We start from the raw sequence: 25,684 nt of genomic DNA on the forward strand, positions 1-25,684 counted from the left end.
AAAGACATTATCGACAAGGTTTAGTGTGTTTCGTTTAACGATGACCCGTTTAGAGAGACACATTTAAAAATGGTGTACCTGCATACGTTTGAGATGAGAAAGAGGTACCGAAATACGACGGTATCTCTGTTGAGAGCAAACTCTCCGTACAGCCACGTGATCCCGAGCACTGAAAGCAAGACACACACGCTCCGTATCCCGATATTGTGGTAGATCACAAACTAAAGTTCGCTCGTTGTATATATATTGAGAAGTTAAATACATGATCTGTTTCACGGACTGTTTTTAATGCGGATTGGCCGTATCTTTTTTAAGGAATTTTTCGCAGCATTGTAATCATAATACTTAAATTTATCCGACTAAACGTTTCTCTGTTTGCATTAAGAAGATACCATTAATATAACATCTACTGAACAAAGACATCGGAACATTATCCTTGTATAGTCCAAAATTTATGTTTAAATTTAAAATGACCTGATTGTATTGGATGAACAATTGGTTTGGTATTCCGGCAAGATAACCAAAGTATCACAAAGAGTATAATACTGGATTATAGGACAAGTCGTTACGATTAATCATGATAACGTCATTACTTTCCGATTCAATATATGAATATCATTCACGGTAAAATAACAAACAAACAAAAAACACAAAAAACAACACTTTCTTGATCTTGTCAGAATATCTTCTTTTTGACATGCCCGAACTTTCCAACAGTTAAAAGGTGACAGTTTCAATGCAAATCACGTAACTTTTAACACAGAAATGTATTAAATTATTAATGATAAATGACACAACTGTGCTAACAACCAAAAACAACAACACAAAAACAATAAACATCTACAACTGCAATAAAAACACCAATGCTCGAAGAAAATGTGTTTATATTTTATTACTTACAGAAACTTACTATTATTTAAATATAGCTAGAAAGAACGAGTTCAAAATCTTAACTAGGGATTAGCTTGGATTTAGATTTAAACACGAGTCTGCTGTTAAGTAAATTAGACAAAAGGTATACCTTAATACTCTATAAAAAATATATGAAATTCATTTAAAATTAATTCATATTTCATATACTATGGCAATAATGCACTAAAAGAACAACATGTTTATACCTAATTTGTGTGCTTTTAGAAATACATTCATTACTAATATTTTACAAATGGGAGTGTCTGTTGTTTTGTCTTCCGTGTTTCTTCTCATGCACTTTCACACAACAGGATATGTTTAATTAAAGACAAGGATACATTTATTTCTACTTCATTCGTATTAATTTCCTTACTTATACTTATTTGAAACAGCTATCAAATAAATTACATGGGAAGTTGATTCAATTCCTCTAGCTGTAGTTATTCCCGAAAATGTGTTCTACGAGCATATTTTTGGTTTTTGTCATTACGGACTATTTGATTTCTTCTTCAATAATTGGTAAGACTTAAGCACATTGTTTTACAATTTATATACACATTATATATCGCTTGATTAAAGCTTGAACGTATTTTTTCTTGCGTTCATGCTGCTATCGCTTCTTGGTTATAATATCTACGCTCGCTTTTCGACTGCGTTCATTCAGCATAAATGCAAGAAAAAAATGCGATCAATATTCACATTTAAATTCAAGAAAAATATTCATTGCGATTAAAAATAGCGCAATCTTTTGCAATAGAGTGTGACATGCTACTGACACCATAGGACTGTTTAAAGGAATAGTTGATTTGTTAAGTCGTATATCATTGATTAAATGACGTCGCGCTGATCCGGAGCGTAATGTTGAAAAGGAACAATGACATAATAACTCCCTGTGCGTTGCACAATATGAACGTCAAGTTTAACAATAAAAAAGACAAGGCGAATGTAGTTATTCTCGTTTAAAGTTTAAATGTGTGTGATTACAGTCGTTAGATTATTCGGGGGTATGCTACATATATATATATATATACGAATAGGTTCTTCACATTTACGTTTATAAAGGATGTGCAAGTGTTTGCGAGTTTTAATGATATATCATTTGACTGAAAACGTACCAATTAATTGATACTTATGCAAATACAAAGTGGAATTGCAACGGTGCGGCGGTAGTACTTAAGAACTGATTATAACAATATCCTGTTACAAAGTACATAATAAAGATTCAATCATAAAACAAAGAACTAATTACAGCAATATCCTGTTACAAAGTACATAATAAATATAACATCATAAAACAATTATTGATATTTAAAGTAGGAGTGTCTGTGTTTGACACTGCCAAAGAAATGTCAAGAACAGTAAATCGAGACAGCTCAGAAGCGGCAACTATTTTTAAAAGTGTTGATAGTAAAGTGAAATTAGTGTAATGCCGATTATTCATTTATTAGCATTCGAGAAGTGTCAGGTCATTTCCTTTCTAATATCGATGCTATGTTTCAATATTTGACTGTTAGAAATGAGATATATAAATTATACTAGAATTAAAATTGATTTTAATATTTAAATATTTCATACCATACGAAGATATGTTCAACGCTGGTGAAAAAAGCATGTCAAAGTTAATAAACCAGCTTACAAGTAAACGCCCAAAACATCGGCAATGAAATGGGATCGCATATAGATAAGTAAGAATTAAGGAAGGTTAAGAGTAAATAACAAATGTGTAACATTTTTATCCTTTACTCAATAGAGCTTATAAAAGAGCAAAATAAACGTTTAAATGCATACAGAAATGTAAGCCAACATCTGTGAAATTCACCATCATGGGTTTTGACTTTGTCATTGATATTTAGTTATCTCTGCTTTTTACAATAAATGATTTAAACGTTGCAAACACATATAAAGGAGATGTAACCAACGATTATGATACAAAATATTAGATGTAATACATTCTATCTTCCTGTCATACTCCTAGTTTATCAACGAATTAAGAATTCAAAACAAACAAAACTTTGTGAAAAGAGAACTTATTTGTGAAAAAGGGATAACAGTCTCGATTTGGCCAAGATGAAAGGACGAGTTTTTTTGTATCAGCTAAGGAGCCATCGTTATCAGAAATATTCGATAAATAATGGTGTTGTCGAAAGTGTTGTTATGGGTGTTGGTAGTAATTCTATGAAATGTCAGTTTATTTTCTTTCCAAATCATTCACATAATACTACTGTATTATCATATTCCTGACTCATAACGCTGTCAAGATGTATACATTTTGTAGACGCAGGTATTGCATTGCAATTAAGTTAATCTTATCGCAACCTATTTCTCTTAAAGTAGCAATGGGGCATTGTCCAGTGGTAGTTAGAGTTCATAGTATGTAATACAAATAAATACAGTGACAAGGTAGTTTTATATTAAATGTTTTATTAAGATTTGAGGAGAAATATTTCGTTAGGGTAAGAGATGAATCCTTTAAAACTTGTTTTAATTCAACACGAAATTCTTCCCTGGTATCCCTTTGTTGCATAATCTTCGTTGATATACCCCCCCCCCCAACAGTTCCACTGAGTGTTTGGTGGATAAAACACGTAAAACATTCAATAAATACATTTCAATGCTGTAGGAACGAAATTGTAAATATCTTATATTGCCTTGTGCGGCAATGTTAACAAGAATCATCGCCTTGTTAATCATCTGCGGTGTAGCTTATAACATTGCCAAACAAGACACGCGTATTGCCGAACATAATCATTTTTTTAAACAACTTAATATATCTTATTTATTTCAATGCAGGGTGTATCCTTAAAGCAAAAGACAATAATTACTTTAGTTTCAAGGCCAGTTGGCGACTTACATACTACTTAGGTGTATAGAAATACAGTTGTTGCTACTCCTATTTGTAGTAAGTTCCTTGCTTATGTCAACTACACGTCTTAAGTAAGACCGCTCAAAACTAGAAGGAATGTGTTCTGTAAAAAAACAAACACTATACTTCGGTCATGTTCTGAAGTTTTATTTGTAGGTCACAAAGTGCCATCTTAACCAGGTTAAAAACGATAGTGGGTGATTTGAACTGGCTTAATGAGAAACTTATTTATTTGAACTACAGCAATAAAGCACACTGTACATTAACTGTTTACTGGTTGAAAATGGTTTTTCCATTACTTTTTCAGATATGTTTAATCTATAATGTATATGTTTGCGTCAAAAGGTTGATTCCGTTGACAAAACTGTAATTATATGTAAATATACACTTAACGAGGGGTGTGTGATGGTTCAATTCTAATGCGGTTAGCCTAATGCGCAGTTCGTAATGTTAACCTGCTAAAGCACTAAGATCATTTTCATTTTTAGATAAGCAGACTGGCACTTTATTTTCATTGATATTCGTAAAAGTGTCACTATCTTTTTTAGTGATTTCTTATTAATGTTTACGAATACAAGAATTACATAATGAATGCACGCGTTTGTACGCTATCTTACAACCTGATAGAAAAAAACGTTTGTCGACCAAAATATCTTTCTTCTAAAGTATACTAAATTCACATTTTCCATCCCATTAGGAATTGTTAAAATTTTACATAAAAACTATAAAAGTATATGTTAATTTCGCGCCACTCGTGTTAATATCTCTTCTATGACGCTTAGCTAATAAAATACGATCTTAAATCAACAAGTATCCTTTATATCATCCTTTATACCACAAGTTACATAAGATGTAACTTTTTGGATAAGTCATAGCAATAAAACCTTACGAAAAAGTACTTTCAAAAAGTATGATATCATTATATCAAAATGAATTCGCATGATCAGAGTGAGATTTGTGCATGCCAACTGTTTAAACCCCCAGTAGATTTACATTTACTTACCGTTCCAAGGCGATTTCTACCAATCCTTGATAAACAAACCTAGTTTTATATATATAGTATATATATATATGTATGCAATGTGCGGTTTGTGAGTTTTGTGCTGTTCTTCCATGTTTTTTGTTTGTGTTTTTTTTGTGTTTGTGTTCTTAATCTTTGGCGTTAACCCAGTGTCATTAAACCGGGTTTATGTTTAAACATTTTGCTACTGTGCATGTTTATGTAGTTGTTCACATAAGTATTGATTAGAAAGGGAAGTCCGTTGTATAAACTGTTCGCTTATGAGGAGCTCGCTAAGATGTTCCATACCGATCTTAGTTCGATGTTTCGTTTCAAAATTAGACCGTTTAGAATATGATATAATATACACCGAACTTATTTACACACGATGAAACAAATTCTATAATTCAGTTTGTTTTCATATGAAATTTATCTTTTCTAATATGTTCAATGCTGGTGAATCATAAAATCTAAGGTTATAACTTCTTTGCAAGTTAGACGCGCTAAACATCGCCAACCAAATAATGTCGCATATGCTAAGCATTCAAAAAATGTTTGGATTAAAGAGGAAATGCGCTACATTTATCCTTTAACTCAAAACAGCTTATTTAAAAGCTAGGAAATGTTTAAATGTGTACTGAAATATGAGCCCTTTTTGTCGATATTATGTTATGCCTGTTGTGTGTTTATAAAACATGGAAAGACTAAAACGTTGCACACATACTTACTAGAGTTGTGAATAACAGTTAGAATACAATAAAGCGCAAATATATGAGTCTCCCAATCGTCTAGGTTTGATAGCAGTATATATGGAACTACCCTAGTAAATCATATACTTTTCACGGATACTTTATCAATTATACCCTCCATTTTTTGCTGTAGTAATTAAATGTCTTTTTTGATGCATTTAAAGCCAGTACGGTCCAACCTTCTACCTATCAAGTACCCTTTTACCTGTCAAATTGTGTTTTGATGTAAGAATTATTGTTTTTCCGAGAATTAGAAAACGAAACGAAGCACATGCAATTGTTCAAAAGAGTTTATTTGTTAAACAGGGATATCGGTCGCAAATGGGCAAGATGGAAACATTGATGTTGATCATTTTGGAGATTTGATATCAACTTTAGAGCCAACATTTTCAGGTACATTCGTTAAATAATTTTGTCGTTGTATGTATTCTAAGGTAGTTAGTACTTTGAAATTACAATTAAGTTTTCCTTCCATAACAATCTTGTAAATTGACTGTGTTATCATTTTGATTTTTGATGCTGATTTCAAGATGTATGCAAAAAACAACAGATATAAAATTCAAACGGATTAGTTTTTTATATCGAAACACATCTTAATGTATCAATATCCAGTCGCGGTTAAAGGTAATTTGTCTCATGGGAAAAAATAAAACATCAGGAAGAAAAGTAGATTAAACCCTATATGTTTAGAACTTAAAAAAGTCTCCAAAAACGATTTTAGGTGGTCAACCATAATTTGTTTTGTGACACAGTTGTTGGACGTGAATCTGGTCTTGCAAAATTTTAGTATTTGATTAATAAGGCCAAATAAGGTTTGTTTCTTTTATTGCCTTTGACAAAAAAGCGGGTGGGGAATGAAAGTATTGTTTTAAAATTTGATTTCCTTAATTTAGATTTGAGAAACAACATCAATCGCACGACATAAGTTATTTGAATTGTATTGGTCTAACATGTATTCAATTCAGATATTTTTCCTCTTTTTGTGTTTTCACTGAATGAACTTGGTGAAAACGAGATTGTTTACAAGAAAGTTTTGGTATGGCTTTTATTTCATTATATTTTTTATCATTATTATTATTGATTGTAAGAACTTTAATGATGCGGTATCGAATAATCGGTGTTTGGTAAGTCTGTCCACTAAATGTATGCATACCTTCAGATGATACGAAAGTGCGGCTTGTTGACGGACCCACAAATTACGAAGGTCGTGTCGAGGTGTACATAAATGGACGCTGGGGAACAATATGTGATGACCACTTCAACGCAGATGCCGCATCGGTTGTGTGCAGAATGCTGCACATAAATGTGTAAGAAACTTTAATTGACATATCAGGTTATTTTTTTTTCTTTAGTATAAATATTTGTAATATGTTTATATTTGCAGACAAGTACCATTCTTCATCTTTGTTTAAGAACTGATGCCACTGTGATACCGGAAGGTTTTTATGGGGAAGGCAATGGTACGATCTGGCTAGACGATGTTCGCTGCCTAGGAAATGAGTCAAGCATTGCTGATTGTGCTCATGGTGAATTGGGGCGTACCGACTGTAAACACTATGAGGATGTAGGAGTTATGTGTGCTACAGGTGATTCTCTTTGCTGGTGAACCCAATACTTCTATTTTCATTACATGTCGCACACTTCATTGAATTGAATTGATCGTAGATACCTCATATTTCACGTGATATAATATTTACACACGTATACTGCGTAATGCTGCAATAATTGTATATGTTGTGTGAATATATTATGCATGCTGCATTGTAGAAAAGCCTGCTGAAGAATATACTTAAATAAAAAAGTAAAGTAAGGGCCATCTTCTGTTGCAAAAAAAGGTTGTTTAACGTACTTTTGAATACAAAAATGGCCATTTAAAGCAAGAGAAAAATCACCAGGCCTCAATTTATCGAAACTTCTTAAGCTTAACAGGCTTAAGTTGCTAATTTCAATTAGCAGAAATACATACTTATAGTGAATTTTTATAATGAAAAATGTTTTATTGTGATTACATTAACGATAATCCTTATCTTAAGTAAATGAACATTTAAAGGAGCATATAAAACGCAAAATATTGAAAGACAAAAATAGTGGGATAATCTTAATCCTTTTATTAGAGACGTAAGAAGTTTCTAGAAATTGGGGCCTGTTGCCTTTATCTATTGTTTTAATCTCGAACGTGTCCTCTTATTGTGGAACGGATAATCGCCGGTCAATATACATTTTTATTCTTGTTTTAAAGATGCCATCTGTCGTGCTGCTGATTGGAGAGATTATGTTGGTGTGAAAGGTAATAGATCTCACCCCCAGTTCGCGTGTCTTATAGGCAACCCGGAATGCTACAATGATTCAGGTTAGAACTGTACATATATAATAGTGTATGAATTAACAAATCGCCTTCAGTTTTAAAGCATTTAATTTATTTTATGACCATTTGCAACCTTAGATGCGTTGAATTTCAAGGGCCTTTTCAATATGATATTTATATTGCAAAAAGAAGATAAAGTTTTGTTACAGTGTACTATCAATGTGAGTTCATCAAGTGAACACTGTTTGAAAACATATACTTTTTGAAATTATGTCAGTTGTGAGTTTAATACTGAAACATGAACACATTGGGATGCGGGTTACTCGATGGCATAGTAGAAGGTTACCATGTTTTTACTTTAGAAAACTAGCTGCTCAGAAAGCGCGAGCAGTGTTCGTGGTGGTAAAATGTCGTAAATATATCGATTAAGTATATGTTTATAAATCATATTTTTATGTCGATAATTAAAATGGAAAAGTATGGTTTACTGTTGAAGTTGAATATATTTCTTACAAGTTGACATACAGTCGAACCCCGTTGGCTCGAACTCGCTTGGCTCGAATTTCTAGTTGATTCTTTATACTGAAGGTAAAGATTCTCGCTTGGCTCGAATTATCCGAGGCTTGAGGTATTTCCATCGGTCACTAGGGGTTATAGTTAACGGGGTTCGACTGTATAAGTTCGAACGGTAGAGTAACTTGCTCAGTGATGTTAAAAGCGACTGTCGTTGATTCAAACCAATTTGTGCTAAAATCAGCTATTACAGATAGATCCTAAAGAGATAAGTTGGATTGTTGATAATATCACTTTTTGTGGAATTATACGACGTTTTAAAGAAGGTTTATGATAACATGAACTATTGATATATCGTTTAAACGTTTTCCGATAAAATTTTGAGAACTATACATTGCGTTTTTCTTCACAGCTACTAAACGCCAGCTCCACCATTTAACGGTGGTACAAAGAAAATGAGCTGTAGACACTCGCAGTATATCACAGTGCTATACAGTATATTGAAGAAATCGGTACCCATATAAGGAAACTAGTATTTTTAAATAAATTTAATGGTATGCAAACAAATGGTACATGCGAATATCTCTAAGATATACCGCGCCTATCAACAATATACTTGCAATTTAAGATATGTGTAACAAGTCGAATCTTTTCTGTTACTTCGACTTACTCGACAGCGCCCAACTACTCGACAGGACAATCATTAAAGCTACAATACAACCAATTTTAGTGTAAGGTGCATATTTCCTTTTTAAAAAGTTCTTGTTATTTTTGTGATGTTCCGGCGTAATTACTATATATAATGGTACCTGTAAGCAACGAAGTGTACTTAAAGTTTTAGCAGATCTCAAAATATGCACAAGTACGATTCGGGCACCACAGTGTACGTGTACAGAAGTAAACACAGGGCTCAGCTGCACCACTGAAGTGTCTACAGCTCATTTTCATTGCACAACCGTTAAGTGATGGAGCTGACGTTAAATGGCCCTCTTCCTTCTTAGCCAAATAGAACTGAGGCTACAAAAACAGAATGCCATACATCCCTTAAAGGTATAAGTGTGCATTTTTGTTGGTATATTTGTGTCGGTGGATGTCTAAAGTTCATTTAAAGCGAGGGCGGACAATTGCATCATGCAGGTTACCATGGTATTCAAGACAACAGCCAAAATGGCCACCGTTTTTCGAGCCCATGACAAGTCTTATTACTTGTGTTATAACTATCTAACAGAAACGTGTATTGACTTTAATGTGTTGAGTAATTGTGTACATATGTCAATCAGTCTAATATATTGTATATTTAGGTCACAAAAGTTATTTCAAGGTCATTTCAAGGTCTGCATGTGAAATTGTTTATTTTCTACAATTGTTTTTAAACATTTACAAAATAATACAGTATTGCATTAAAAGAATATAGTTCGTTGACATAGTCTCATTTCTGTTTATAATAATTCATAAGAGGGCCACATAAGATATGCTGGTAAGAAAAACCAGCCAAATATGTACCATCACCTTATTCCATTTTTTTTCCTTAGTGTTTTTTTATTAAACAAATAACATTATTTAAACGATATGGCATTTAAATGTATCAATCTGCTAAAAATCCTTATAAACGAAGTATCATGCATAAAACAATTAAGTATTGAGCTATATTAAAGTTTGCTATGTTAAACCTCCAATAGGCATTCATAGTTGGGTGATTATCAGTGTATCCCGGGGAAGAGTAGCAACAATGAAATAGCAAACAACGTTACACACAATAGTTTTTGCAAAGCCTTTAGTATATGGAACTTGTGTCATAAATTGCCAACACATGGCGGGGACCAAGAAACCAAGATTGCCGCCATAAATTGTAAATTGAGTAAAAATGTTATTTTTGAGTGTCGAAATTTTCCATTAAAGACAAGTGTGAATATTGATATTGATAAAATACGTCTACCATATTGTACTTTAAAGTGACATATGACACTTACCGCTTCAAGGTCAAGGTCAATGTAATTTTAAGGCTAAAGCACAAAAATTACCTAAACAACAACATGTGATGTATATTTTTGACAATGCGCTTCATGTAAGCAAACAGTACTGACTTTTTAATGCCAAGGACATTTGAAGGTAAACATTTCTACCACCATTTTTATTTGCTTACAAGATTTGGTGTATAAACGTAATGAATTAAATCCTCCATATTTCTGTTTGTGTAGTGGATTGACAGTGAAAACTAGGAATAAGCATGGTGATCTCAATACATGTTACTAAATGCGGACGTTAAAACATACTGTTCCCCAGAGGATATCATATCACAAATTATCTGTTTCATGTTGGATTATGTATCTTAAGGAATAGAGGAACATGTTTATAATGCACTCCATAACGATGCACAACACACAAAGAATACAATCACGGTCACAAATGATTATTTGAATTGCATTATATTTGATGGGTATCAAACAATGACACAAAAGTTTTAATACTAACATAGCAAGACTTTTATCATTCATCCAAAATATAATTTTCATATTGATTTTCATGAACATCAAAATGTCAACACCTCTTCCACTGCTAGATTTCGGAGCAACGAGTTACCTGAATATGTCGTTGAGTATAATATGATATATTTGCATTAAAATTTAAACTGCATTTTTCATTTGTCCCCAGCGTGTCGCCTTCCCAACATCAATTATGTTAGCCATGTACAGTACGTAGGCTGCGGTGAATATGCAGTTGTTATTTGTGATAGTGGGTTTGTCGCTAGTTCTATGGTGTTTGACTGCCTTGATGACGATGCCTGGGCGAATGTCAATTGCATTGAAGAAGGTACTTTCTTGCAAAAAAGTTTTATTAAATCTGCACTCTCACAGATTGAACGTTTTGACAACTGTTTTTTATTTTTTGTCTTGGAACGAGCAAATGTTTGCGTAAATATCTGCAAACCAGTGATAAAAGACTTCTGACAAAAATTCAGATCGCAGATTTTTATATTTTAGTTAAAAAAATGATGTTTATGCATTTTTCTGAAACCGTTAGTAACTGATTTTTGTCAGCAGTCTTTTATTACTGGTTTGCAGATATTTACGCAAAAATGTGCTCATTCCAAGTCAAACAATACAAAAAGATGTAAAGCCAGTGAATCTGTGATAGTGCAGCTTTAAGAGCCGCGTGTCGTTCTAGAACACCTTAACACTAGCGTTATGCTTTCGATTGGCAGTCAATTTCTCGAGGCAGGTTTTGTATTAAATTCATTTGTACTTTTAATTGTGTTTTCATGAAAAATAGTTTTGGGAAAATCACTTTAAAACAGGGCCCTCATTGAACACACTTTGTACAGTTGTTCTTCAATTCGCTAGGTAACGAAAAAGACAACGGTTCAGTGAACGCTACAAGTGCTAATGAAGATATTACCGCGGACACAGTGGTCCATGACACAGGTTAACGTTTGTGTTTACTCAAACTGTATGTCGATAGATAGCATGTCTGCCAAAATATCGCTCGTAATTGCAAAATCAAAAACCAACATAATGTTAAAACCAAAACAGAACTTAAACAGTATGGGTTTTGTAAAAATACATCATGAGTTTGAATGCTTTAATCTTTGTTGGTTTTGTGAAGTTAATGTTACCATAAAAATTGTATATCGTTCTTTATGTTTGTAGCGAAAAGTGCATTTTATGAACATTTAAGACACTCTAAACTTTAATCGTCCTCTATGAATAATATACTTTCACACAGTCTTTCTAATACGAATTATTCAGGGCCAATCACATGCGCTGCATCCAAAGAAAATGGCGTGGAATGGCCAGAAGCTCTTGATGGGCAGATATCTCGATACAGATGCAGTGAAGGATACCAAGGTATAGTATCATTTAGGAATTAGTGAAGCGATTACCTTTAAGTTGAAAGTGGCTATAAACTCTTGTCTTTGTTTTCCAAAGAGTAATACATGCATATCTAAACAAATTGTATGTTTATACATCACGTGACAATAAGAACAAAGTTGTTTGTATTTTAGGCGACATTTACCGTCGTTGTCAACAAGGCAAATATCTGAACCCTGTTAACAATTGCACAAGGAAGGCGATACAGGATTTATATGTCCAGGTACAAAGGAATATTCTTTCATAGTATTTTAAATATGTATTTTATTTATAGAATAATACATGGTTTACCATGGCTTTTTGTTGATAATTTCCCCAGTGGAATGAATAATTGCCCAAAGGCTTTAGCTGGGGCAATTATCAACCAAAAGCCATGGTCAGACATGTATTATCCTGTATAATACATAAGTTTTTTTCATTTGTCAATGATTTCAAATGGATTTGAAAACATGTTTTTGTGGAATAATGAAGGATATGTCATATAATTAGCATGAAGTCTGAAAGCTTTAACAATAAGATATAAAAAAATGTTTTTTAATGGCATTAGCTGCGAAAAATAACGAGTAACTGAAAATCAAAATAGCAAACCTATTCGTACGTGTTTTCAGAATAAGCATGCAATTTTTCCATTCTTCAATTTTACTGTTTTACATCGGCTGATTGTGATGTTCATTTCAATAGCGTCCGAGTTTCACAACTACATTCATTGACAGTTTTTAATGAAGATATAGTATTTCTTCCATCGGTTTTCGCGTCCACGTCGCAAAGACGGCATGATGCTCCCTGGGATGACGACTTAATTATTTAATCGGCATCTGAGTGAGCTTCGACAAGGAAAGTCGGTTGGATCTAAAGAATAAACATTTTTTTATTATTTACAACAATCGGCGCTGTGGGACAATTCTGATCTCATTTATCGCGTCTCTAACAACATTTTTGCGTTAAAATATCTTTGAGGGGGTTAAGCCAACCATCCGGTGAGGATAAATTCTTTCTTTGGCATCGAAAGTCAACTCTGTCTGGCTGGGAAAAGTTGCGAGGGTAAACAATATATTTATAATTACTATTTGTTTAATTTTGAAGGTGTTTAATGGCTCCCTCAATGCTACGGATGCTTTGTTGAAGTTAAACCAGGAAACGAATAGCTTGACAACTGCCAACGAGAATATGCCGACAGTGGGCGATCTACAGAATGTTAACCAGATTCTTGATAAAGTCATTGAAGACATCAAAATCAATTCTGCTACAATCGAAAACGACACTGACGTATGTGCTTTTCATAGCTAGTTTAGAAATATAAACAAACATAAACATCATAATTTTCTCGAAGCAATCACAAATGTGTGTGTTTGTACAGTTGTCTATTAAGATGTCATGTTTGCTCTCTTTTTTAAGAGTTTCTTCGAAGTTGCGAATAATTTACTAAATGGGAATGCGACATCGTCTTGGAAAAGTTTAATTAATGACGTATGTATGTTTTCCTTATGTTAGAAAATGTATCTGATTTTTTTTTTTATTAAGACTCCTTGACTACTCAATTTTCTTGGTTTCTAATGTTATTAAAATAAAATTGCACATAAAACATTATTAATTGTTTTAATTACTCAAAATAAATAAAGGTCAATATGACAATATGACAATTTCCTCAAGCTACGCTTAGGCTGTATTAAAGGTTACCCTTCTGCTCAGACATTTAGCTGCGGAAGACATTGTACGTTTAGGGTTGATAATTTTTTTTTTCGGAGAAATCATAAACTTTTTGCTAGGCTAGGGAATTTTCAAAATAATCACTATGTTTTGAGTGATAATTATCTAAATGCGATATACCCATTTCGATTTCGGATGTTATAACGCTGGTACAAAATGACGTGGAATTTTACTTTTGCCAAAAATACATCCCCAAGCATGTCTGGATGTCGGGTTTCATTTAAAATTGTATACACGTTTTATTTTGCTCTGAAAAATGGTCAAAATAGAATATTCTCACTGTTTTTCTTTCGAAAAATACATGTTCTTTTTCCATCTTCTCTTAAAGACATAATCGCTTTATAAACAATCCCTAACCAATAGTGTGAATAACAAATTGTTTTTGAAATTGTAACAGATGTTTATCACTTCAAACATTGTCCTTATTAAATGATTTACCCTACTTTACCATTTCCTTATATACATATAAAAGTATACATTGACGACAAATGTTTCCGATTTCTGAGATGCACCTTACCTCTTCTTGAAGAAACGTTAGGTAATAATAATAAAAAAAATATTACGCTTAACTGATATATGAATACGAATCGCCATTTTGTGGCGAATATAACCTTAGGTTAGTGTTTGATTTATTTCTCTGAACAACAGAAGGGAGTTGGTGCCGACTCAGTTATAAACACAATCGACCATTTTATAACGAAAGTTGTAAACTTTTCTAACGGTGATTGGAACAAGACGTTCGACAAGTCAAATTTGTGTAAGTAGTTTGTTAAGTATTTAGAAATTGTGTTATTATCAAATAAAACATATTCATTTTGTTAACTAAATCATAATAATGGATCTGAAACGTTAAAAAAACTCAAAATCTAATATAACATATTAATTAGCTTGAATGTTCCTTATTATGAGTGTTTTCCTGAGTTATATTGCAAGCATGTAAGCTTGTTAAATCATATTATAGTATATTTCAATAATTTTAGTTATAGAAATAGGGCAGGTTGACAAATGTGTAAACATTAGTTTTCCGTCTGCTGCTGCCAGTACGACCGATCAGATCGTCGTCGGCTGTGGACAAGGTAGCCATATCTTGTAATTGGTTCATGATTAGACGCAAGGGTCATTTCATTTTGTACACATAGTTATACGTAATACGTAAATGGAATAGAACCACAATGTCTATGCAATAGAAATTAATTTTAAATTTAATTTTAGAAAGGTTTATGACTCTATCAAAGATTTATTGTTTTTGTTTATGGGATAATAAAAATGTCTTTACATGTTCTTAACTTTTTATATCAAAACGAAACACTGTTGTCTAAAGGACATAACGTTTATTTTGATAACAGTAATTGGCCAAAAATCGTAACTTATTTGCCACTCCGATGTATCTTCAGCAATGTGTCAAAATATAATATATTATGTGATATCGAACGAACTTGTTTTAAACATTGATTCTAATTATGTTTTGTTTGTCTCGTTTAAACGGTTCGGCTCGATTGCTTTGTTAGGAATACTGTTGCAAATGTTTAAGTTCTGAAAAATATATTTTTGTAAGACAGATATTGGGAAAAAGGTATTTAGCGGCAGCTTGTTTAAAAGTATTTCGGGAATGTTGCCTACCTCTTCAAACGATATCGACTCGTACGTATAATGTCCTTTCCATATCTGTTCTTTACGCATGTTTTACGTATCTACAAAATATAAACATGGCATTTGCATTAAGTTATATTCATACGTAGCTTCATTTTTAGAAGATATTGTTTAGACAATTAAATGTGCACAACTACGAAATTGAGCTAGCTTCGGTCGATACCACAGCTCAATGCTAGCAATTTCCCTGCATGACATAGAATATGTTATAGTTTGAAGTATTAAAAGTTCTTTGTTGTGTCGATTGCCAGGTTAGACAGATCAATCAACGGTCCGGTCTTGTCCTTTAGTTTTTACGGGCATCACATCAAGACTGAGAACGTCAGAATGAGCTTCCATCTTTTAAATGTATGTACATGTTTAAATACATATTTCGACATTCGATGTTTTCATATTTTTGGAGTTTCTATCCGTTAATTTCTTGTGTTATTGTTATGTTTGGTGTATTTTGACTTATAGATTTCTTTGCATCTTTAAATAATTATATACCTGTTCTAATTTTTAATCAGTTGCTATGTACCTGTAGTTGCTTTTTCACTATATACTATTTGTTTTACTATATTCTTCATTGTCGGGAAGTTTGGGCTGCTCCGATGAGAATTACATTTTGATACGGAAAGTACTGATAAATGTTGGGAGAAGTTCCCCAGTGAATTCATGTACCAGTGAACTTGTGTTTTTAATTAATTGAACTCGTGTTTCACTGATAGTTCAAATTCGGTTACCCAATCAATTATTGATACAGCTTTTATATGCGAGTGTGGTCAGTGTATGTTGTTTGTTTTGCATCTCGTCCAGTACCTCTTGGGTCCTAGTCGTATACCGTTTAACAAGGGTGTTACTTTAATACTACTAGGCTTGTCCCTGTAATTTTCATTGTCTTATTAGTTTTCACTGACAATGCCGTGGCGGTAAGCCCAACATAAAATTATACTGATATTTGTGTGTTTGTTTACTTGTGACCTAAAGTGTCTTTCGCTTATTGATGTGAATGCTCCTTTATAATTGTATGATTGGTCAGAGTTTATGCGTGGAAATAGACTTATATTTCTTTTGTTTTTGTCCAATTATTTCAGAATAGCCTAACAAATCCGTTCTGTTCCTTCTGGGAAACAAATCGAAGGTACATCCTAATATATTTGTGGTTCCTTAAATTCAATAAATTTGAGAGTATACAATTTATACATTAAATGGTTATCAGCATATACATATATTTTCAAAAACAAAATTGAATATTTAAAATACAAATTTGATAAACCATAAATATATGCATTATGTGAACAAATATAACAGTGAAAATATTTTGCTCAATTTTCAAACGTATGAGCAATGGTTTTTATTAAGGATGGCAACGGGTAGTAAAATTGGTAGTCCGGTACTCAGACAATCTTTCGATCGAGTACACGATTATACGGATAAATTTAATTTGGTTTTCGGGAAAGAAAATTTTTGTGTATATATGTATCGGTCGTGTACATCGTGCGTTGTTCGTAATATTGGCAATTGCATCTTTAAATAAGACTATACCCTAACAGACAAATCAACAGAACGAAAAGAAGTATTGTTTCATGCTTTTAATTTGTCGTTTTCATTTCATTTTATACGTATATGTACTACAATATAAATGGAAAGCAAAACTCGGATCATATTCGAGCGTCGAGATGATCGAGACTACACTCAATAATTCAGAATTACAATAAACGAAAATTATTTACAAATTGTTTAGTTGTTTACTCTACGAAATACTATTTAAAATGACAGTTCTTCATACTGAAATATTGTTGTTTTACTCATTAATATTTGTTTGTCCATGATTAAGATATCCACCAATCAATTGTGATAATCGTTGCTAAAAATACGCCCATTCAGGAATCATTGCACGTAACGGCCGTTATTAATTCGCTCGTCAACGTCCATTGTTTGGTGAAAACACACTTATTGGTGAACAATACAATTCTGTAAGAGATGTATCGCTATCAAAACATCGGTAATTGACATCAGTGCGTTATGCAAATTATGGTCATTCGTTGACAGTTTGCAACTATCACAATAACTGTCAAGTAATGTATTACGGTGTACACAACGGGAATTAGAGGGGCCGTTAATTGTCGGCTTGGATACACGAAAGATCTGATACTTACGTCTGTTAATTGTGAATTTTATAAACAAAATATCAATCATCTGAGTACTTGAGTAGTGATTTGATACTCGGGTACTCAAATGATTGATCGAGTACTCGAGTACTCGGTTACTTATTGCCATCCCTAGTTGTTATACAAACCATTCATATGTAAACGTTAGTAAGGTAATAGATTGGACTAGTTCATGCTTTTTGAGTGTAGAACATAGTTTTGATTTGAACGCATTTGCGCTCAAACATAATAATGCTATAGGATAGAATTGATGAAAGCGGACCAAATGCACTTCATTATCACAATTGTGCCCATTTAACTTTAATTCAAAAAAGAAGATGATTGGCATACTAGTACGGCGGTAAAAGTAAGTTAAGTAAATTTAAGTCATCATTTTTATATATCATTTTATGTGAAACATATCTTTTCGAAACTACAATTCTTGATTAATAGTCTGATATGTTTGATTACTTTTACACAAATCAAAATGAGTTCAATCAAGTTGATATCTTTCCCTAAGTCATTTTGTATTATATACGACTGTGTTGTCTCTTTTGTAGCGGGAAAAGCCTTTGGTCTACTGATGGATGCACTTTGGAACAATTTGATAGGGAAAGGGGAACCGTGTCCTGCCAGTGTAACCACCTGACAAACTTTGCTGTTCTAATGAGCCCCGCAAGTCCATCTGAAACGGTCGTGATATAATTCGTTTTCTCGTCATAAAGTGCTTATTACTAAAATGTGTTGTACATGTGTACACATAACTGCCAGTAAGACCTGTATAGTGCATGCAGAACGTCTTTTTACCCGCATTATCAAAAAATAATTATTCAGACATTTAATGGGTACAGACGATTTTCATTATTTCTGTTATTTTTTATTTTAATTTCCTGAAAAAATTCCTATTTATTTTCTGATAAATATATGCAAGTCCTTAACTATTTAGGAAACTTTTCACCATCGCCGTCTTGGAGTTTTGTCAATTGTGGGATGCAGTATATCTATAATTGGCTTGTTTCTTACCATCACGACCTATGTCTACTTTTGGAGGTAAATGGAGTTTTTATATACATAATGTATGAGTGATTTGAGAGATGAAGGAGTAAGGTTGACGAAAAAGACATAAATACTTGCAATAAATGTTATAATAGTAACTTTATGAAAAATATTAAGATTATGTCAAAAAGATATAATTGAGATTTATATCCTTACAGAGTTGTACGTACGCCGAGGTCAGCTTTACTTGTCAACCTGTGTACGGTTTTACTTCTGGCATACGTCGTGTTTCTGGCAGGGGTCAACAGCACTTCACAACATGTAATTACGTCCAAAGAATAATGGCATTTCAAATTTAAAAGGCCAGTCTAAAATAATGACTGTATAATCCGTTTGTGGTAGAAATGTTTACATTTGTGAATTATCATTCAAAGTTATGCGTTTGATCCTTGCTACAACATTTGAGAACACATTGTGTGTCGTCATAACTGAAAACCTAAAGATTTATCCACTTTATTCGGTGATTTGTCTGTACATTGTGTGTTTTTATGTCTTACAGGCCATGTGCACGTCCATTGCCGTTCTGCTCCACTACATGTTTTTGGTTGCCTTTTTCTTGATGCTATCGGAAGGATGTATAATTGCACAAATGGTGCTTAGACCTCATGACAAACGAAACGCATTACATGCATTGCTTGGAATTTCTTACGGTAGTTGAACATATAAATCACAAAGTCGTTATATACGCATTATGGTTAACTTAAAGACAAAAACATATATTGAAAACCCATTGTTTTAAGGTTTTCAATAAAAAAGAAGCTTTCTGATAAAAAATAAATAATTAAATAGTAATGCACTGGGATCTATTTGAGATATATGATTTAAAGAGTGTCCTTTTTCGATAAGAACATGTAAACAAGATAACCTTAATGAGTTGAAGATAAAGTAAGTAAGTCTAGTAAAGTAGTTCTGTATTTAACTGATCTTAACCATAAACAACATAGATCTTATAGCCTGACCAAGTCCCCAAAATACATTTTCGCGAACCCTTTTTGGTCAACTGTTGGAAAAACCCCTAACAAAACTACTGTAAATTGATGCTAACCATGTTTTTGTTCGGTAAGCAAACATAAGTATTTCCCCTATTTAGAGGCTATATATTTTCAGGAATACCCCTGATCGTTGTCATCATTTCTGCTGCATCATCTAAACTGAAAGGTTATGGAAATGACAAATTGTAAGTTCCCACAAATAAATGAAGTTTTTTTGTTAAATTGTTTGGTTTTAGTTTCAAGAGGGCTGCATTTTTGTTTTTCTTTATTTCTAGCTGTTGGCTAAGCATTGATTTGGGACTTTTCTGGGCCTTTGCTGGACCGGCATTGGCAATCGTATTTGTGAGTGTTTTCCTTTATAGGTTCTTGATAACGATCTTGATTGCAACCTAAACAAATCTTACAACAACATTCTCGTAGCTATTCTTGTTGCAGAAATAGTTTGATAAGCATGTTGATGAATGAGTAAATGGTAAATGCTTGAAAAGAAACAAAAAACAACAAGAAAACTTACAGGCATCAATCACATGCTCTTAAAATATTATTTTCTTAATATGGATAATATTCATTTGCGTTTTTGCTTCAATGAATTTTCAGGTATTGTTTTTATGCTGGATGTGCTGTTGGTTTTATTATTCTTACTAGTTATGTTTATGTTTCTGTTAAAGACGAACACCATCATCACAGTCGCTGTCATCAAAAGGATGTTTGGGACTTCCGCTTTGTCAAAACGTGGAGATGCTGACAAGATCAAGAACGTTTCATTTCTCTATCGCTGCCTTACGCTTATGACTTGCACACGTCTTTAAACTATTTTGATACCAATTTTAAAACTTCTTAAAATGTTAGTCAACATTGTATTGAATTGTTTGAAACAATCATGAGTGAAAGCGTTCACGTCAGACGTAAAGTAGCATGTTATTTGCACCGATATAATGACAACTGGTAATTTCATAATTGCCCGATGTTATATATTGAGTCCTAGTCTTATTGGTGAGTATTTCATGCTATTTTGTTGGTCTGATATGTTTACTGTTATTTCTCAAATGCAAGGTGAATGCCAATTGTATGCTCAATGTTTACATACTTTAGTATGGAAGTAAACGCATACATCATTTGCGTTTTACACCTGCTTGTGTATAAAAAAAAATCGTTAAAAATTAGTATTATCTGTTACAGGACCGGGCTACGTAGCGTGTGTGTCTTGTTGCCAGTGTTCGGGATCACGTGGTTTTTCGGAGTGTTTGCTGTCAACAGAGAAACAGTCGTTTTCCAGTACCTCTTTGTCATCTTCAACAGTCTACAGGTACACGTTCAATATTCTGCATGCACACGTACAGCGACCTGCAGGTACACCTATAACATAGTGGCGGTACACGGACAATAGTATGTAGGTACACGGACTAAAGTGTTTATGTACACGTGTAACAAATTGTCATTGTGCACGTACAACAGTCGGAACACATATACTATTATGTAAGTACACGCTCGCTGTTATGTAGGTACGTGTACAATAACATGAAGGTACAAGTACAACAATTTGTTTTCTGCTGATTGAAACATTGATCATATCTCCATATATAACCACATATAATTGAAACTAGTAAGTATTTTGTTCCACAGTGCACATACACCTTTGCATAAACCGTCAAAAAAAGCTCTTAAATGAAACAAAATAACTATGTTTTTATTTTCAGGGGGTCCTTATATTCGTTGTTCAGTGCATTCTGGATAGAAAAGTATGTTTGCTCCCATTTTTAATGTATTAAAACTGCAAAGATAGACGCGTTTATATTATGCGTGTAAAAAGATAAAACCGTGTACTGCTCTAAGGTATGTAATCCAACACACTCACTTGTGAATAATAATTCGGTGACTGCATTGTCTATAACACGATAAAACCATGTATCGAAGGTGCAGGAGGTGTTCAAAGCTAGGCGAGCCCGGTGGCATGCACCAGAGGTCTCGATCACTGCTACTGAAATGAAATCGGTAATGATTAATTGTATTATAATTCTTATTTTGTGTGTTTGTTAAATTGTAATTAACAAAACATTACTTCGTAATTATATTGTTCGTAATATAAACTTTTCACAATAACAAGAATAAACATAGAATATATAAGAATATATTACAGTATTTGATTGAGAGAAAGGTTATTTATTGACATTTGTTTACAGTTTAAAAGTGGCTTAGTGCAATTTTAAGACTCTTCATTAATATGTTAAATATGCGAAATAACTTAATGTTTTAGCTAATCCAAGACATCGATTTGTAAAGAAAATAGAACAAGACATTTGCTGACATATGTACATGTGCACATAATATTCGAATATCAATTTTGCCATTCGTTTGCATCCCTAGCACATATTTTTAACTTTAATCAACATCTAACAAGAATGCCGTAAGAACAAATAAGTTATACTAATCCGGTCTATAAACCAGATCGACTTAGAAACGATGTATTGGTATCTACATATTTGGGAAATATCATAGTTTGAATGTATGACGTAAAGCCTTAATGATAAGTCATTAAAGCAACTATGCACCAGATGATCAATTCACAAGAAAAAAAGACAATTGTCTAAAACTGTCATAAACTTGGTATTAATGTGTACAATGCATTTAAGCTTACTAACAAAAGTACCACCTAGTTTACAATTTATCTTAGTTAAGCAGTTGTATCGTATTTTTTCATTAAAAAAGATGGGTATGTCTACCTAGTAGAATTCATTTCTTGGCTAGTCGGTGTTATTACGTGAGATTACCGAGTTAGGTGTATAGCTTTATAGAGTAATCCGTCGTAGCTCAGTGGATACGACGCTGGACTGCAATTTTGGCGACACATGTTCGAACTCGGTCTCCGACATTTTTTTTTTTTTAGTATTTTTTACAATTATGATTTCAAAGCGAAACACGTTCTATTAAATAACTGTCCTGAGATTATATGACAAATCTTTTTTTGGTGTCAATCTGGTGTATAGTCCCTTTAACATTTACCCCTTAAATGCTCTAAACGTCTCATAATCTATTTTGTTTTCAGCAAATTATGACGTGTGTTATAGCTGTAGTCGATTAATCGTGGTAGTTATTGAAGGCTGCATGAAATGAAAGTGGGTTATAATGTAAATATATATATATTATCAAAATATGATTGTGTGTTTACAGAAATCCTCGGCTGTACCAAATCAAACGTGATGTCTACTGAATCAACTGTATAACTGACCAATTTACAGACTAAAGTATATACTTACAGTCGAATCTGTCAATAAGTTGATCAGAAGTAAATATATTCGGTGTCTATCGGGTAGAAATCCCACATATGTTTAAGCTTCGTTAGAATTACCTTTAAATTGAAAATACATCTACATCCCCTACAAAATTAGACTTAAAATATTGTACATAGGTAATCATTTGGAAGAGAAGTTTAGCGAACACATGTTATTTTTCTTTTTTGATATGTTTTTCTTTATATATTCTCAGTTTTAGTATAATGATGCTTTTTACTATGAAACTCTATGACCACACAGTCTTAAACGTTTTATTTTTTAAGGCAGAATGTGTGTGATGCTGCAAAATAACTGCATCATATCTTTAAAAAGTTATGCAATAGGTACTCTTAATTCTATTCGTCCGTGTGCATTTAGTGTTGAGATCCATAATCATTGAAGTACTTGGGGTTTCTATTATTTTATTTTTATTTGTTTTATTATTAATTTTCCTCAAGTTAATGCAAACTTTGATAAGATTTACATTTTACGTTTTTACCTTATTCAGGAATGGTGGTATAAGAGTGAGGTTTGTGCACGTAAAATGGTTTAAACCCCAGGTAAATTGACATTTTACTGACCGTTCCAAGGCGGTACCTAACAATTCTTGATAAACAAACCTATTGTTTTATATAGTAAATGTGCACTGTGTTGTTTGCGGAGTTTTGTGCTATTCTTAAATGTTTCTAGTTTGTGATTATTTTGTTTTGTGTTCTATGTCGTTGGCGTTTACCCTGTGCCATGAAACGGGGTTTATAACATAAAGCTATGTTTAAACTTTTGGCTACTCAGCTTGTTTCTGTAGTTTTTGCCCATAAATATTCATTCAAGGTGGAAACATATGAAAACGAAATATTAACTTGTTCCTACACTCTTTAAGATACAATTTAGTTCATTCAAATTTTTTTTGGAGACATATCAAGTGGTGAATTCAACTGACTTAGTTTTATCTTTGGCATATTTTTAATTTATAATCGCTTTAGAACTGTCGATAAGAATGAAATCTAACGACGAGTAATTATTTTGAATTATAAATTACTCTTTATCACAGTAATGTTATATACTTGCATGTTTAAATTGTTATTTATTTTATGCAATTATTTATTGTATATGTCATTTGAATTACTGTTTCCTTGTTTACCAAGTCAGTATCTAGTCAACTTTAAAGTATTACATATGTTATTCAGGTATTTTTTGAATTTAGTGCAAGATGGTATTTTATTTCACGAGACTCAGTGTGAGTAGAAAAAATATAGTTTCACGACGCATTTACCTTATTATTGCAGTCACGATCAGTGCAAAACATATGTTGACAAAACATATCGTTTTTGTCTGTTGAAGTTTCTTAAGTGGAATATAATCACCGTCATCGTCTGAGCAGCGTTTGTAGTCTGACCGTTTGCAAGCTAGGGTATTAAAGGTCGAAGCCATGAGAAGATTGTTCACCACGCTACGTTGATGACATTATGTAGATGAAATGTTAGTCAGACTATGTTTATGGCTTGTTTGTTTGGTTAATTTCCCAGTAAGGTCCGAGCTTCCTTAGTTTGAAGATTTAAAAGGGGATACAATCTTAAAACCAAGTGTTCGAATATTTGTGTTTTGCATTTTGCTCAGAATTTGTATTCTTTTGTACAAATATGAGCAAATGAAAGAAATTGTGCGACAATGTTTACTATTGCAGTTATCGATAGTATGATGTTTTTATTTACAGAAAATATCTGTCTGAAGTCATAAGTTTTTTTTCTTTATTCAATCACAAATCATGATTTTAATAATTCTGTTGCTGCTAAAGTGCGGTGATTCATTGAATTAAATGAGAGTTACTACATCCAATCGTAAATGTTTCTATAATAGCATTCAAACTAGCGATAAACTTCTTGTATTGTACATTGATTAACATAAGCATTGCTAAAATTGAAAATAAATGGTTAAAAAGCGACAACTCCTACATTACCATGGCATACAAATTTATTTTTATATTATTTAAAATGAAGCTTGCTGCCGTGTTATTTTGTGTTAAAATTGCACTGATAAACCCCGATCCCCCACCAAAATAGCCTAACACAAATACTTATTATCAAGTTATTTCATTGTACTTAATATAGTGTTTAATATTTGTGTATTAATCTTTTATTTTCGTTTTTCTTTTTACATGCCCTTATGAAAGTATTTATATATATATATATATATATATATATATATATATATATATATATATATATATATATATATATATATATATATATATATATAAGTATTTAAGATACACGCATTTTTCTATCATTTTTGTCATATCGCCTGAATGTACATGTAGTAAAATACATCAATAATGTTCTAGTATGAAAGTATATAAGTCTAACATGTAAATTCGCATTTATGTTTTCAAAATATAATAAAGCAATTGCTTATCTTATAACCGAGTTATATTTGGTAATATTTGTGTGTGTTTATACCGAACACCGACGCCCTTTACACGGCGACTCTCCAATCACATCATGGTCAGGTAATGAGATGTCCATCGCTGCTAATGTCAGATTGGAACAAAGTACAATGTCAATTTCTCGTGATGATAGTATATTAGTTTTTTAAGATAAGTTTATACTATATGAAGCAGAATATAATATCAAATTATTTGCCTGTCAAATCCGAAGAGTTTTGTTTCAC

General features: G+C 32.6%; 1 protein-coding gene across 2 annotated transcripts; it reads left to right on the forward strand.

Annotated features, from left to right (window-relative positions):
• The first annotated feature begins 1,247 nt into the window (after positions 1 to 1,247).
• Positions 1,248 to 25,197, forward strand: LOC128205290 (adhesion G protein-coupled receptor L3-like). Of its 2 annotated transcripts, XM_052906822.1 has the most exons (27): positions 1,248 to 1,431; positions 5,831 to 5,917; positions 6,684 to 6,831; positions 6,938 to 7,110; positions 7,764 to 7,874; positions 10,995 to 11,153; positions 11,684 to 11,764; positions 12,089 to 12,187; positions 12,346 to 12,434; positions 13,295 to 13,477; positions 13,607 to 13,678; positions 14,567 to 14,675; positions 14,899 to 14,994; positions 15,478 to 15,559; positions 15,820 to 15,916; positions 16,645 to 16,691; positions 18,261 to 18,393; positions 18,647 to 18,750; positions 18,915 to 19,017; positions 19,256 to 19,406; positions 19,864 to 19,933; positions 20,024 to 20,090; positions 20,417 to 20,502; positions 20,928 to 21,054; positions 21,446 to 21,487; positions 21,663 to 21,740; positions 22,917 to 25,197. In XM_052906822.1, the coding sequence occupies exons 1-27, from the start codon at positions 1,365 to 1,367 to the stop codon at positions 22,944 to 22,946; spliced, it is 2,691 nt and encodes an 896-aa protein (XP_052762782.1). In that variant the 5' UTR covers positions 1,248 to 1,364; the 3' UTR covers positions 22,947 to 25,197. The 2 variants fall into 2 exon arrangements, with proteins under 2 accessions (XP_052762782.1, XP_052762783.1); XM_052906823.1 differs by lacking the exons at positions 21,446 to 21,487; positions 21,663 to 21,740; positions 22,917 to 25,197 and having other exon boundaries at positions 20,417 to 20,592; positions 20,928 to 21,025.
• Positions 25,198 to 25,684: the final 487 nt, after the last annotated feature.

The sequence above is a fragment of the Mya arenaria genome, chromosome 10, assembly GCF_026914265.1.
Source record: "Mya arenaria isolate MELC-2E11 chromosome 10, ASM2691426v1".
Classification (NCBI taxonomy): Eukaryota; Metazoa; Mollusca; class Bivalvia; order Myida; family Myidae; genus Mya; species Mya arenaria.